Source organism: Tachyglossus aculeatus, chromosome 24 (genome assembly GCF_015852505.1).
Source record: "Tachyglossus aculeatus isolate mTacAcu1 chromosome 24, mTacAcu1.pri, whole genome shotgun sequence".
NCBI classification, from domain to species: domain Eukaryota; kingdom Metazoa; phylum Chordata; class Mammalia; order Monotremata; family Tachyglossidae; genus Tachyglossus; species Tachyglossus aculeatus.
In genome coordinates, this window is record NC_052089.1 from 6,754,161 (window position 1) to 6,766,859 (window position 12,699).

At 52.0% G+C, this 12,699-nt stretch overlaps 1 protein-coding gene across 1 annotated transcript in view; it reads right to left on the minus strand.

The window, feature by feature from the left end:
• Positions 1–923: 923 nt before the first annotated feature.
• Positions 924–12,699, minus strand: part of PLCXD2 (phosphatidylinositol specific phospholipase C X domain containing 2) — a 29,088-nt gene continuing 17,312 nt past the window's right edge. Inside the window, exons 3-4 of the mRNA XM_038766230.1 lie at positions 8,135–8,376; positions 924–3,606 (exon numbers count right to left, since the gene is read on the minus strand). Of these exons, the coding sequence (XP_038622158.1) occupies positions 3,444–3,606; positions 8,135–8,376 (405 nt within the window). The 3' untranslated portion in view covers positions 924–3,443. The remainder of the gene's footprint in view (positions 3,607–8,134; positions 8,377–12,699) is intronic.

A 12,699-nucleotide genomic window follows, 5' to 3' on the forward strand; every position in this document is an offset into this window, starting at 1 on the left:
GGAAACAGCAAGAAATCTAATCTCTGCCCTACAATGCTGCTTCCCTAACCTTCGCCTGGAGGATCTGGAAATTCCTTCTCCCGCTTCAGACCTCTCCTGTGATGGCCTTGCTCACCATCGATGCCATCGATGAGTGGATAACAGGAATATTCCCATCCGGGAGTCGCGCTTATTTCCATTCCAACACCCAGATATGCAGGACACTGGAGCTCAGCTGTCTGTGCCTTAAGGTGAGGTCACACCGACTTGCCCTGTGACCCGGGGAGACTTGAAAGAAAACTCCAAATCTCTACCCTTATGGGACTCCTGAAAAATCAGGCTGGAAAATACCGTTTCCGCACACAGGAGTCCTAAATAGAGGTTGTTGGGCTCACACGAGGGGAAGCCAGACCCCTGGATCGTGGGAATATCCAGGGCCCATCAATGACCGCAACCGAAGAAACGAACCACGCAGCCAGGGTGAAGAGCGGAGACCACCAACCGCCATCCTGGCCCGAGGAGGATGGTGGACACGGCCCAGACGTGGGCTCGGCTAGGCGATTTGGGATTTGTAGCTGAGCCTGCTTCCGCTCGCTCCCACCCCAGACCCTCGGCTCGGGGGGAAGGCGGTCAGCGGCGGACTACCAGGCCGGCTGAACGAGGAGAAGGAACAGGGAGAAATCCATTCCCTCCTGCTGAAAAGCTCATCCGAAAGGGGCTCGGACTCCAATATGGGAGGAAAGGCTGGTCTGGTCATTCGTTCATTCAATCGCATTTACTGAACGCTTACTGTGTGCAGAGCAGTGTACTAAGCTCTTGGGAGTTCCTAGACTGTGAGCCGCTTGAAGGACAAAGTCTGTGTCTAATTCCCTCCTGTGCACTCTTTCCCAGCATTTAGTTCAGTGCTCTTTACAGAGTAAGTGCATAATAAATACAATTGCTACTCCGACTGGTATTTGTTAAAATTAAGTGCTTACTCTATGCCGAGCACTGTACTAAGCGCTGGCCCACCATTAGGATCAACATGGCAAGCAGGGTGGGCCTCCTTGTGTTCAGAGCACTGCCTGGGGAGTGTTTCCTGGGGGGAGGGAGGGGATTTCTTGAGCCCCTCCTGAATGCAACCATGCACTGTACCAGGAGTTTGGGCCGTTCGACAACAGAGATGTTGTCCAGGCTCCTGTTGGATGCACAGCACTACTAAGCCCTTGAAGGGCCTGCAGAAGAAGACAAAGATACAATCCCTGCCCTTTAGGAAATTCTACTCTGCCTGAGGAGACGGTCACCATAAATTAACAAATATATATATATCAGTCTTAAGAGACAGAACAGTGTAACTACAAATAAATAAATAAATAGGTAAATAAATACAAATAAATCACCCAGAATCCAACAACTAAATCTACACAGGCTGAGAATGGAGCGGGCTTTAAAATGCCCCAGGGCATCGCCCACCCAACAGGGTTCCCCCTGAAGCGGGGTGGGGGGGGGGCTCTCCGCTCTGCAGGGTCAAGGGCGTCGGAGCTGGTTGGCAAAGACACCGGGATCGCGATCTCCAGTTTCCGGCCAGCGCCGAGACCCGGGAAGCCGGGTTTGAGGCGCGGGGGGGGTCTTGGTGGGAAGCAACCCGGCCCTCGGGGCCCTGTGGCTGGTGTGGCTTGCGTACAGGGGCACGGAGGGAGGCCACTTCCCCTCTCTCAGCGAGGTTCTGCCCATTGGATTCTAACTCCCTTTTTAGCACCAAGTTGTCCCCGTCCATGATTCCCAGGCCCCGGCAGCCCGGATGGGATTGGCAGACGCCCCCCAGCAAGGCTGGGCGCTGCTTCCTGGGCTTCCGGCTCTGCTTCTATACTGGCTTCTCACACATCAGAACCTGCAAAGAAGCTACCTTTCCATCTCAGTTGCTCACAGAAACATCAGAGAGGGAGAGGGAGGGCGGAAGGGCCCTCTGGGGTCCTCGTACACATCTGACACCCATTGCTGGGCATGGCAGGGCCAGGACTCATCACGGAGTCTGAGCCGGCAAGCCGGGAGGGAAGACGAGGTCTTTGGGCTTGCCCTCTGTCCTCTCCTGGCTGCAGCTGACCCCTTGGAGCTGGGGACCTCGAGACCCAGGGGCTGGCTCAGCTCTAGAGGGGTGGCAGGGATGGAGGGGCTTCTGGGGAGCCCAGAGAGGCCACTAGCCGCTTCTAACACTGACAGAATGGAGGTTGTCTGGACCTGGACATGGGGGGATTGGGTGGATAGAAGTGGGGAGGGTAGAGGGTGCGACACGGGTACGGGGAACTCCCCAGAACATACCCGATCTGTGAGCAGCTGGATTGAGAGTCCCAAGGCATCTGCCGACTGTCTCCCACCCCGTCTCCGCTCACGGCTGGCTTCCGTGCCTGGGCCCAGTAGCCCAGCCCTGGACTGGGGGTTCCCAAGAACCCTCCGGGACACAGAGTGGCCGTGGAAACACAAATCAATCAGTCAGTCGGAAGGTTTTCTCCTCCACAAAGCTGCTCCTTCACATCCCACGGCCTAAGACAGGTTCACTGTCTTCCAGCGGTGAACTCCAACGATATCGGCGAGCAGAAAGGGACTGAGGGACGGGCGAGGCTGGGAAGGCCCTTTGATGGGCACAAGGAGATCCCACATCTCCGAGGTAGTCTGGTGGGGGGGCGTCCTTGGAACGGATGTCTTGTGCTTGCCGAATCAAGGGGCGATGGGGCAGGGGGGACAGCTTCCAGGCCTGCCTGGCGAAGACCCTTCTTGGCGGTGGTCAGGGCAACCCGGGACAACCAGAATCTGGTTTGAAGACCCCGCTTGACGGGAGCCAATCTCCCCGGCACCATGGAGTCTGGCGGGGGAGGAAGAACCGGGTTGGGGGGGCCTCACGTCCTCCTAACTTGGCGGACGACGATGCCCCCGGTCAGCCCCACCTCCTCCAGGATGCCGGCACGGAGGGCGGGGAGACCACGCTCAAATGGAGAACCGTCCGACGGGTCTGGAGGGCCGGGCCGGGCCCCACCTGGCCAAAAAGCAGCAGCAGCAGTGGATCCAACCATCATCCATCCATCATGGGACTCACGCTGGGGTCCCCGGGCCTTGCTGAGATGTGGGACGCAGCAGCGGTGGCAGAGCGGACCATTCGGAGCTGGGGGTGGGAGACCTCCCGGCCCCCTTTTCCCTGCCGGCACCCCGAGGCCGGGCCGGAAGACCCCCAAGACCCGCCGAGGCAGAGCCGGGGCCGCTGGGAAGAACAGCGAGGAAGGTGGGCCTCAGACTCAGACACGGTGGCCAACTCTTCCCCTGGCACCCCGAAAATCCCAGAAACACCCCGACCAGCTCCCGGTTAACCCCGACGGTGGGAGAAACGGCGTCTTCTCATCCAATCCCAGAATCCCACCCGGCCAGAGGGGAACGGGAGCATCATGGCCCCAACCCGGAGGGGGGACCGCCACTTCAGGCCAACGAAAGCCAGGTCAGCATTTGGCCAGAGCCCGGTCCCCTTGCAAAAGGAGGTTGTTCAACTCGATGACCGTCGTGGCGAAGTCCACCAGATCCACAAAGTCGGAGGTGATGATGTTCACCCCGAGGACTCCCGGTTTCTGGGTCTTCACCCAGCTCAGGATCACGGGGAGGTTCCTGGGAGGGGAGACGGGATGAGGGCACGTGGCAAGCAAGGAAACAGGATTTTAACCCTGGAGGCACATCAGAAGCCAAGCCCACCGCCCCCGGGACCCCCAACTCCCTGCCCGGGGATGACCCTCCACCAGAGATAGCCAGGAATCTGTTGCGATGCCCAAGGGCCAGGTGGAAATCTCCACATACCTTCTCAGTTTCCCCTGGAATCACAGCTGTAAGTCCGGATCTCTGCGGGTGATAGGAATGGGGCCTAGCCAGCTGAAGGATGACTGGCACGGGATTGGTGGCATGACTGGCAGCCCACTCCCAAATCAGCCCGGCAGAGAGACTCTAGACTATAAGCTTGTTGTGGGCAGGGAATGTGTCTGTTATATTGTTATACCATAAATAATGATTCTGGTATTTGTTAAGCGCTTACTGGGTGCCGGGCACTGTACTAAGCGCTGTGGTGGAGTCAAACAAATCGGGTTGGACATGGTCTCTATCCCACATGGCGCGCACAGTCTTTAATCCCCATTTTACAGATGAGGAAACAGGCCCGGAGAAGTCAAGTGACTTGCCCAAAGTCACACCGAAGACAAGTGGCAGAGCTGGGATTAGAACCCACAACCTTCCAACTCCCAGGCCCGTGCTCTGTCCACTGGGCCATGTACTCTCTCAGGCGCTTAGTAGAGTGCTTTGCACACAGTGAGCACTCAAAAAATACATCTGACTGACAAGATCAGGTTGGTTCTAAGAAACTCTCAGGCAGGACTTAATGATAATAATTGTGGTATTTGTTAAGCACTTACTCTAAACCAAGCACTGTATTAAGCACTGGGAAAGACATGAGATTATAATAATAATAATAATAATAATGATGGCATTTATTAAGCGCTTACTATGTGCAAAGCACTGTTCTAAGCGCTGGGGAGGTTACAAGGTGATCAGGTTGTCCCATGGGGGGCTCACAGTCTTAGTCCCCATTTTACAGATGAGGTAGCTGAGGCACAGTTTATCAGGCACAGATTATCAGTCTAAGGGGGAGGAAGGATAGGTATTTAGCCCCCACTTTACAGATGAGGAAACTGAGGCCCAGCAAAACGAAGCGACCTGCCCAAAGTTTCACCACAGGCAAGCGGAGGAGCCCAAATTAGAACCCAGGTTTCTTGGCTTCTGGACCCGTGATAATAATAGTAATAATGATGGCATTTATTAAGCACTTACTATGTGCAAAGCACTGCTCTAAGCGCTAGGGAGGTTACAAGGTGATCAGGTTGCCCCACGTGGGGCTCACAGTCTTCATCCCCCTTTTACAGATGAGGGAACTGAGGCCCGGAGAAGTGAAGTGACTTGCCCAAAGTCACACAGCTGACAGTTGGCGGAGTCGGGATTTGAACCCATGACCCTTGACTCTGAAGCCCGGGCTCTTTCCCCTGAGTCACGCCGCTTCTCCATGATCCCCCCACCTTACCTCTTTCTCTTCCCCACAGCACCTGTATATATGTATATGTGTTTGTACGCATTTATTACTCTATTTATTTATTTTACTTGTACATATCTATTCTATTTATTTTATTTTGTTACTATGCTTTGTTTTGTTCTCTGTCTCCCCCTTCTAGACTGCGAGCCCACTGTTGGGTAGGGACCGTCTCTATATGTTGCCAACTTGTACTTCCCAAACGCTTAGTCCAGTGCTCTGCACACAGTAAGTGCTCAATAAATACGACTGATTGATTGATTGATTGATCTTTCCAGGCCGATCCAGGGAAGGGCTGGGGGCCTCTCTCCGGGTCAGACCCATCCACAGAGGTGGGAGGCCAGGGATTTGTTACCGCCCAGGCCACTGAGTTCCCGATGGAGGTGGCCAAAAACCAGGCCTCCTCTAGGCTGTCATCTCGTTAAGGTTAGGGAATATTGCTATATTGTACTCTCCCAAGTGCTTAGTACAGTGCCCAGCACCCAGAAATCACTCACTAAATATGATCGACTGACTTCCCCTGAGCAAGGAAGCTCAGCTGTCCCTCAGTAGTCACAAGGGGAAGGGCAGTAGCCGGTGGCAGGGATTGTTGGCCGGGCTAGGCAGATGGCTGGCTGGCTAATAACGATATTAACAACAATAATACCAATAATAACAACGATAATAATGGAATTTGTTAAGCACTTATTATGTGCTGAGCTCTGCACTAAACGCCGGGTAGATATAAGATAATTAGGTCCGACATGGGGCTCAAAGTCTAAGTAGGAGGGAGAACGGGTTCTACAGAACCCTCTAGACTGTAAGCTCGTTGTGGGCAGGGAGGGTGTCTACCAACTCTTTTATAGTGTACTCTCCCAAATGCTTAGTACAGTGCTCTGCAAACAGTAAACGCTCACTTAACTTCTCTGTGCCTCAGTTCCCTCATCTGTAAAATGGGGATGAAGACTGTGAGCCCCCCGTGGGACAACCTGATCACCCTGTAACCTCCCCAGCGCTTAGAACGGTGCTTTGCACATAGTAAGCGCTTAATAAATACCATCACTATTAATAAATACGACTGACTGGAGCAGGGCAGTGTGGTTTAGTGGAAAGAGCCCGGGCTTGGGAGTCAGAGGTTGTGGGTTCTAATCCCGAGTCCGCCACTTGTCAGCTGTGTGACATTGGGCAAGTCTCTGTGCTTCAGTTATCTCATCTGGAAAAAGGGAATCAAGACTGTGAGCCCCAAGTGGGACAACCTGATAACCTTGTGTCTACCCCAGGGCTTAGAACAGTGCTTGGCGCATAGTAAGCGCTTAACAAATGCCATCATCATCAACATCATCATCAGGGCAGAGCGGCCCCCTGTTGTCCAGCCGTGGGGCTGGGGGTAGTGGTTGTTCCGTGGGAGCCCCCTCTAATCCTGGTGCAGGGGGGGCCCAGCCTGGGGTGCCCCCCACCAAACCAGCCCTTTATTCTCTGCCAGTCCCCTGAGGCCGGGTTCATCATCATCAATCGTATTTATTGAGCGCTTACTGTGTGCAGAGCACTGTACTAAGCGCTTGGGAAGTACAAGTTGGCAACATATAGAGACAGTCCCTACCCAACAGTGGGCTCACAGTCTAAAAGGGTCGGCAGTCAATTTCCCAGCACGCTCTGCAGCTGCTCCCATCTGGACGCCCTCCTCTAGCAGTGACCCAACGGGGCCGAGCCGGGCCTCGAGGAGGGCAGAGCATCTGGCTTTACCTTTATGGGGGTCCGAGCCCTGGACTGTTTATGCCTCTCTGGCGGTGGGGATGCCGCCCACCCCTGTGATCCTCTTCTGTGCCCGCTGGCTGGCATTCAAGCCCAAGCTACACCTTCAAGACCCTCCGGGGTGCCGGGACCAGCCCCGGCTAATTGGCCAGACCAGAGCCAAGCCCGCCGGAGGGCTCCTGTCCCAAGAAAGGTGGCCCACCGGTCCCCTCAATCCCTTGATTTCCCCGGGAGAAGATTTCCAGAAGACTCCCCCGCAGTTGGGCTGGGAGCCTGGCAGCTGGCACACGGGCCTGCAACGGCAGAGCTGAGGAACTCTTGGACCCTCAGTCCAGCTGGACGTCACAGGAAGGGCTTAGTACAGACGTCAAGTGCTTAGTACAGTGCTCTGCACACAGTAAGCGCTCAATAAATACGATTGAATGAATGAATGAAGGGAGGAAGTGGGCGGCTACTCGGAGAAAAAGGATTCTGAGAGACGGGTTTAGCTGTCCCGAATTGGCCGATGGGGGCTGCCCTTCTAGACTATAGTCTAGGAAGAATAGTCCTTCTAGACTGTGAGCCCACTGTTGGGTAGGGACCGTCTCTATATGTTGCCGACTTGTACTTCCCAAGTGCTTTGCACACAGTAAGCGCTCAATAAATACGATTGAATGAATGAATGAAGGGAGGAAGGGGGCGGCTTCTCGGAGAAAAAGGATTCTGAGAGACGGGTTTAGCTGTCCCGAATCGGCCGATGGGGGCTGCCCTTCTATAGTCTAGGAAGAATAGTACTTCTAGCCTGTGAGCCCACTGTTGGGTAGGGACCGTCTCTATATGTTGCCAACTTGTACTTCCCAAGCGCTTAGTACAGTGCTCTGCACACAGTAAGTGCTCAATAAATACGATTGAATGAATGAATGAATGAATGCCCCCTCTCCCTGAATTGAGCACACCAGGTGCTCTGCCAGGGTGGTCCTGGAGGTCTAATGGGAAGCCAAAAATAATAATAACAATAATCCGGGTATTTGTTACAGGCTTACTAAGTGCCACGCACTGTACTAAGCGCTGAGGTGGATACAAACAAATAGGGTCAGACACAGTCCGTGTCCCGTATAGGGCTCACGGTCTCCAACCCCATTTTACGAGGCACAGAGAAGCGAGGTGACTTGTCCAAGGTCACACTGGAGCTGCGATTAAAACCCATGGCCTTCTGGCTCCCAGGCTCACGGCACAGGAGGAGAAGAATTTTGGTTTGCCGGCGGTTTGGGCATCGCCACGGTCCACGCGGGCACAGTCCCGCCCTGATCTCAGAGGCCTGGGCTGGTCCCCAGCCCCCGAGCCCCAGCCAACCCTCACCTGTGAACCAGTGTATTCTTCAGGCCACCCACCAGGCCTCGGGCAATCGTCTTGACCCGGGGGGTGAGAATCGCCTGGGACACGTGGAAGGTGCCCTGGGGGGCCCGTTCCCCCAGGGTGGTCTCCAGGAAGAGAAGCAGCTTACGCACGCTGGTCGTGTTCGCCCACGGCGCCGGGATCCTGGCGCCCGGCCACAGGAACGGGTGATGCTTGGCCACAGGCGAGTGATAGAACACGAGGACCTGAGGGGGAAGAAACGGAGAGAGAAACTCGCTGAAACTCTAGCTCATTCATTCAGTTGTATTTATCGAGCGCCTACTGTGTGCGGAGCACTGGACAGTTCGGCAACAAATAGAGACGATCCCTACCCAACAACGGGCTCACATTCTAGAAGTGGGGGGAGACAGACAACGGAACAAAAAAATCTCTGCAATCTCTTTTCCCTAGGCTTAAAAACCCCACATATACCAATATACATCAATATAATATTCATTCATTCATTCATTCAATCGTATTTATTGAGCGCTTACTGTGTGCAGAGCACTGTACTAAGCGCTTGGGAAGTACAAGTTGGCGACATATAGAGACAGGCCCCACCCAACAACGGGCTCACAGTCTAGAAGGGGGAGACACAGATGACAAAGCAAAATATATTAACAAAATAAAAGAAATAGATTAGTAAATATGTACAAGTAAAATAAATGTAGTAATAAATAATAATTATGGTATTTGTTAAGCGCTTACTATGTGCCAAACACTGTTCTAAGGACTGGGGTAGATACAGGGTAATCAGGTTGTCCCACGTGGGGCTCACACTTTTAAACCCCATTTTCCAGATGAGGTAACTGAGGCACAGAGAAGTTAAGTGACTTGCCCAAGGTCACACAGCAGACAATCTTTCTAGGACCACAGAAATGGCAATGAAGGATAATAATACTAATCCATAACTGTGGTATTTGTTAAGCGCTTACTATCTGCAGCGTGGCTCAGTAGGAAAGAGCCCGGGCTTTGGAGTCAGAGGTCATGGGTTCAAATCCCGGCTCCGCCAATTGTCAGCTGTGTGACTTTGGGCAAGTCACTTCACTTCTCTGGGCCTCAGTTCTCTCATCTGTAAAATGGGGATTAAGACTGTGAGCCCCACGAGGGACAACCTGATCAACTTGTAACTTCCCCAGCGCTTAGAACAGTGCTTTGCACGTAGCAAGCGCTTAATAAATGCCATCATCATCATTACTAAGAGTGGGGGTGGATAGAAGCAAATCAGGTTGGAAACAGTCCCTGTCCCCCGTGGGGCTCACAGTCTCTATCCCCATTTTACAGATGAGGTACCTGAGGCCCAGAGAAGTAGCGTGGCTCAGTGGAAAGAGCCCGGGCTTTGGAGTCCGAGGTCATGGGTTCAAATCCCGGCTCCGCCACCTGTCAGCTGCGTGACTTTGGGCAAGTCACTTAACTGCTCTGGGCCTCAGTGACCTCATCTGGAAAATGGGGATGAAGACTGTGAGTCCCCTGTGGGACAGCCTGATCACCTTGTAACCTCCCCAGCGCTTAGAACAGTGCTTTTTACACAGCATTTAATAAATGCCATTATTATTATTATTATTATTATTATTATTATTGAGAAGTGCAGCGATTTGCCCAAGATCACAAGGCAGACAAGTGGTGGAGCTGGGATTAGACCCCCGGACCTTCTGATTCCCACGTTCGTGCTCTATCTAGTAGTCCATGCTGCTTCTCCAAGATCCAACACTCCTAAACACACACAACTACACAACTTCTCCAGCTCCCGGAGTTCCTAAAAGAGGCCGGGGACCCAGCTTTCCCTACCCGGGTGACCTGGAAACCCACTTTCTTGGGAGAAGGACACAATTTAACACAAATGCTAGAGTCAAGGACCAAAAACACTTATTATTATTACTATTAATCGTATTTATTGCGCGCTTACTATGGGCGAAGCACCGTACTATGTGCTGGGTAATATCGAACGAGTTCAAATCTAGCTCTGGTGGGCGATCAGTGGTATATTGCATTCAGTCGTATTTATTGAGCGCTTACTGTGTTCGGAGCACTGTACTAAGCACTTTTTATTGAGCACTCTCTGTAGGCAGAGTACTGTACTGAGTTCTTGGGAGAATGTGACAGAGTCTGTAGACGCCGTTTCTTGCTCACAGGGACTGACGGAGAGATAGATATTAAGATAAATAAATAGATCATGGTTTTGTACATAACTGCTGGGGAGTTGAGGGTGGGAGAAAAGCCCCTTGAGGGCAGGGATGGGACTACCTACTCTGTTGTTCTCTTCCAAGTGCTACTTACAGTGCGCTGCACAGAATAAGTGCTCAATAAATACCACTGATCGATGATCGATCGATACAACAAAAACAATCCCTCAGAATGGGAACCCCACGTGGGCAAGGAATGGGCACGAACTGACCATCTGGTAGCAACCCACGTGCTTCAAGCGCTTAGTACAGTGCTCTGCACACAGTAAGCGCTCAATAAATACAACTGAATGAATGAACATTCGTTCTCTCTGCTCAAGGTCACCATGGAACCAGCCCGGCCCTGGGGACGGCGGTCTCCCCAATCACCTTCCCAGCTCCGGAGAGGTGACGGGCGCTCCTGACGGGAACGGTGCCGCTTCCGTCTCCAATGGCACCCGCCACCTGGCCGGCCGGGCCCCAGCAGCTCTGTGAGGGAGGGACGGCCATTTCTGAGAGGGATCGGTCAGGGCAGAGAAGGAGCCGGGATTAGAACCCAGGTCTCCCGACTCCCAGTCCTGCGCTCTCTCCGCTGGGACACTGTGGAGTACAGAGAGCACGGGGAGTCCAGCATACCTTCTCCGAACCTCAGTTTCCTCATCTATGAAATGAGGCGAAACAGCATGGCTTTCTCCCCCTTCTAGACTGTGAGCCCACTGTTGGGTAGGGACTGTCTCTATATGTTGCCAAAAGCGCTTAGTACAGTGCTCTGCACACAGTAAGCGCTCAATAAATACAATTGAATGAATGAATGAATGAAGAGCACGAGCTCTGGGGTCAGAGGTCAGGAGTTCAAATCCCAGCTCCACCAATTGTCAGCTGTGTGACTTTGGGCAAGTCACCTCACTTCTCTGGGCCTCAGTTCCCTCATCTGTAAAATGGGGATTAATAATAATAATAATAATAATAATAATAATAATAATAATGGTATTTGTTACTATGTGCAAAGCACTGTTCTAAGCGCTGGGGAGGTTACAAGGTGATCAGGTTGTCCCAGGGGGGCTCATAGTTTTAATCCCCATTTTACAGATGAGATAACTGGGGCACAAAAAAGTTAAGTGACTTGCCGAAAGTCACACAGCTGACAAGTGGCAGAGTCGGCATTTGAACCCATGACTCCAAAGCCCAGGCTCTTTCCACTGAGCCACGTTGCTTGTGAGCCCCCTGTGGGACAACCTGATCACCTTGTAACCTCCCCAGCGCTTAGAACAGTGCTTTGCACATAGTAAGCGCTTAATAAATGCCATTATTATTATTAGTCTCTGTGCCTCAGTTTCCTCATCTGTAAAGTGGGGATTGTAAAGTGTCAGCCTCACGTGGGACAGGGAGTGCGTCCAACATGATTTGCTTGAATCCAACCCAGCGTTTCACCCAATGTCTGGCACATATAAACACTGAACAAATACCAGAATGATTATTATTACTATTATTAAATCTAACAGACCACCACCTTTAGGAGAGCTTCAAAGCTCTCCTAAAATCACACTTCCCTTAAGAGATCTTCCCTGACTAGCCCCTTATTTCTCTTCCTCTCCCTCCCCTTCGTGTCACCTATACACTCAGATCTCTACCCCTTTTGCATTTGATAGTCACCTCAACAGCAGTTAAGCACCCATCCTTACAATCTGCATTTCCCCTAACTGTCGTTTATTTCAATGTCAGTCTCCCCTTCTGGACTGTAAGCTCGCCGTGGGCAGGGATTCTGTCCACCATCTCAACTGCACTGTAATCTCCCTACTTGATAATCTGCCCACGGTAAGCGCTCAATAAATACCACTGATTAACTGGATGATACCCCAGCGATCGGCATTTAGAAAGCGCTTTACCAATACTACAACTATTTAGATTTTACTATCGTTCAATCAATCGATCAATCAATAAATGGTATTTACTGAGGGCTTACCGTGCGCGGAACATGCACTAAGCTCTCGGGAAGAGTACCACCTAACAGAGTTGGTAGACACATTCCCTACCCACCTGTATATATGTTTGTACAGCTTTATTACCCTATTTATTTTACTTGTACATATTTACTATTCTATTTATTTTGTCAATGATGTGCATCCAGCTTTACTAAAATTTATTCTGATGACTTGACACCTGACCACATGTTTTGTTTTGTTGTCTATCTCCCCCTTCCAGACTGTGAGCCCGTTGCTGGGTAGGGACCGTCTCTATACGTTGCCGACTTGTACTTCCAAAGTGCCTAGTACAGTGCTCTGCACACAGTAAGCGCTCAATAAATACGATTGAATGAATGAACGAGCTTACAGTCTCGAGGGGGAGACAGTTGCCAACTTGTACTTC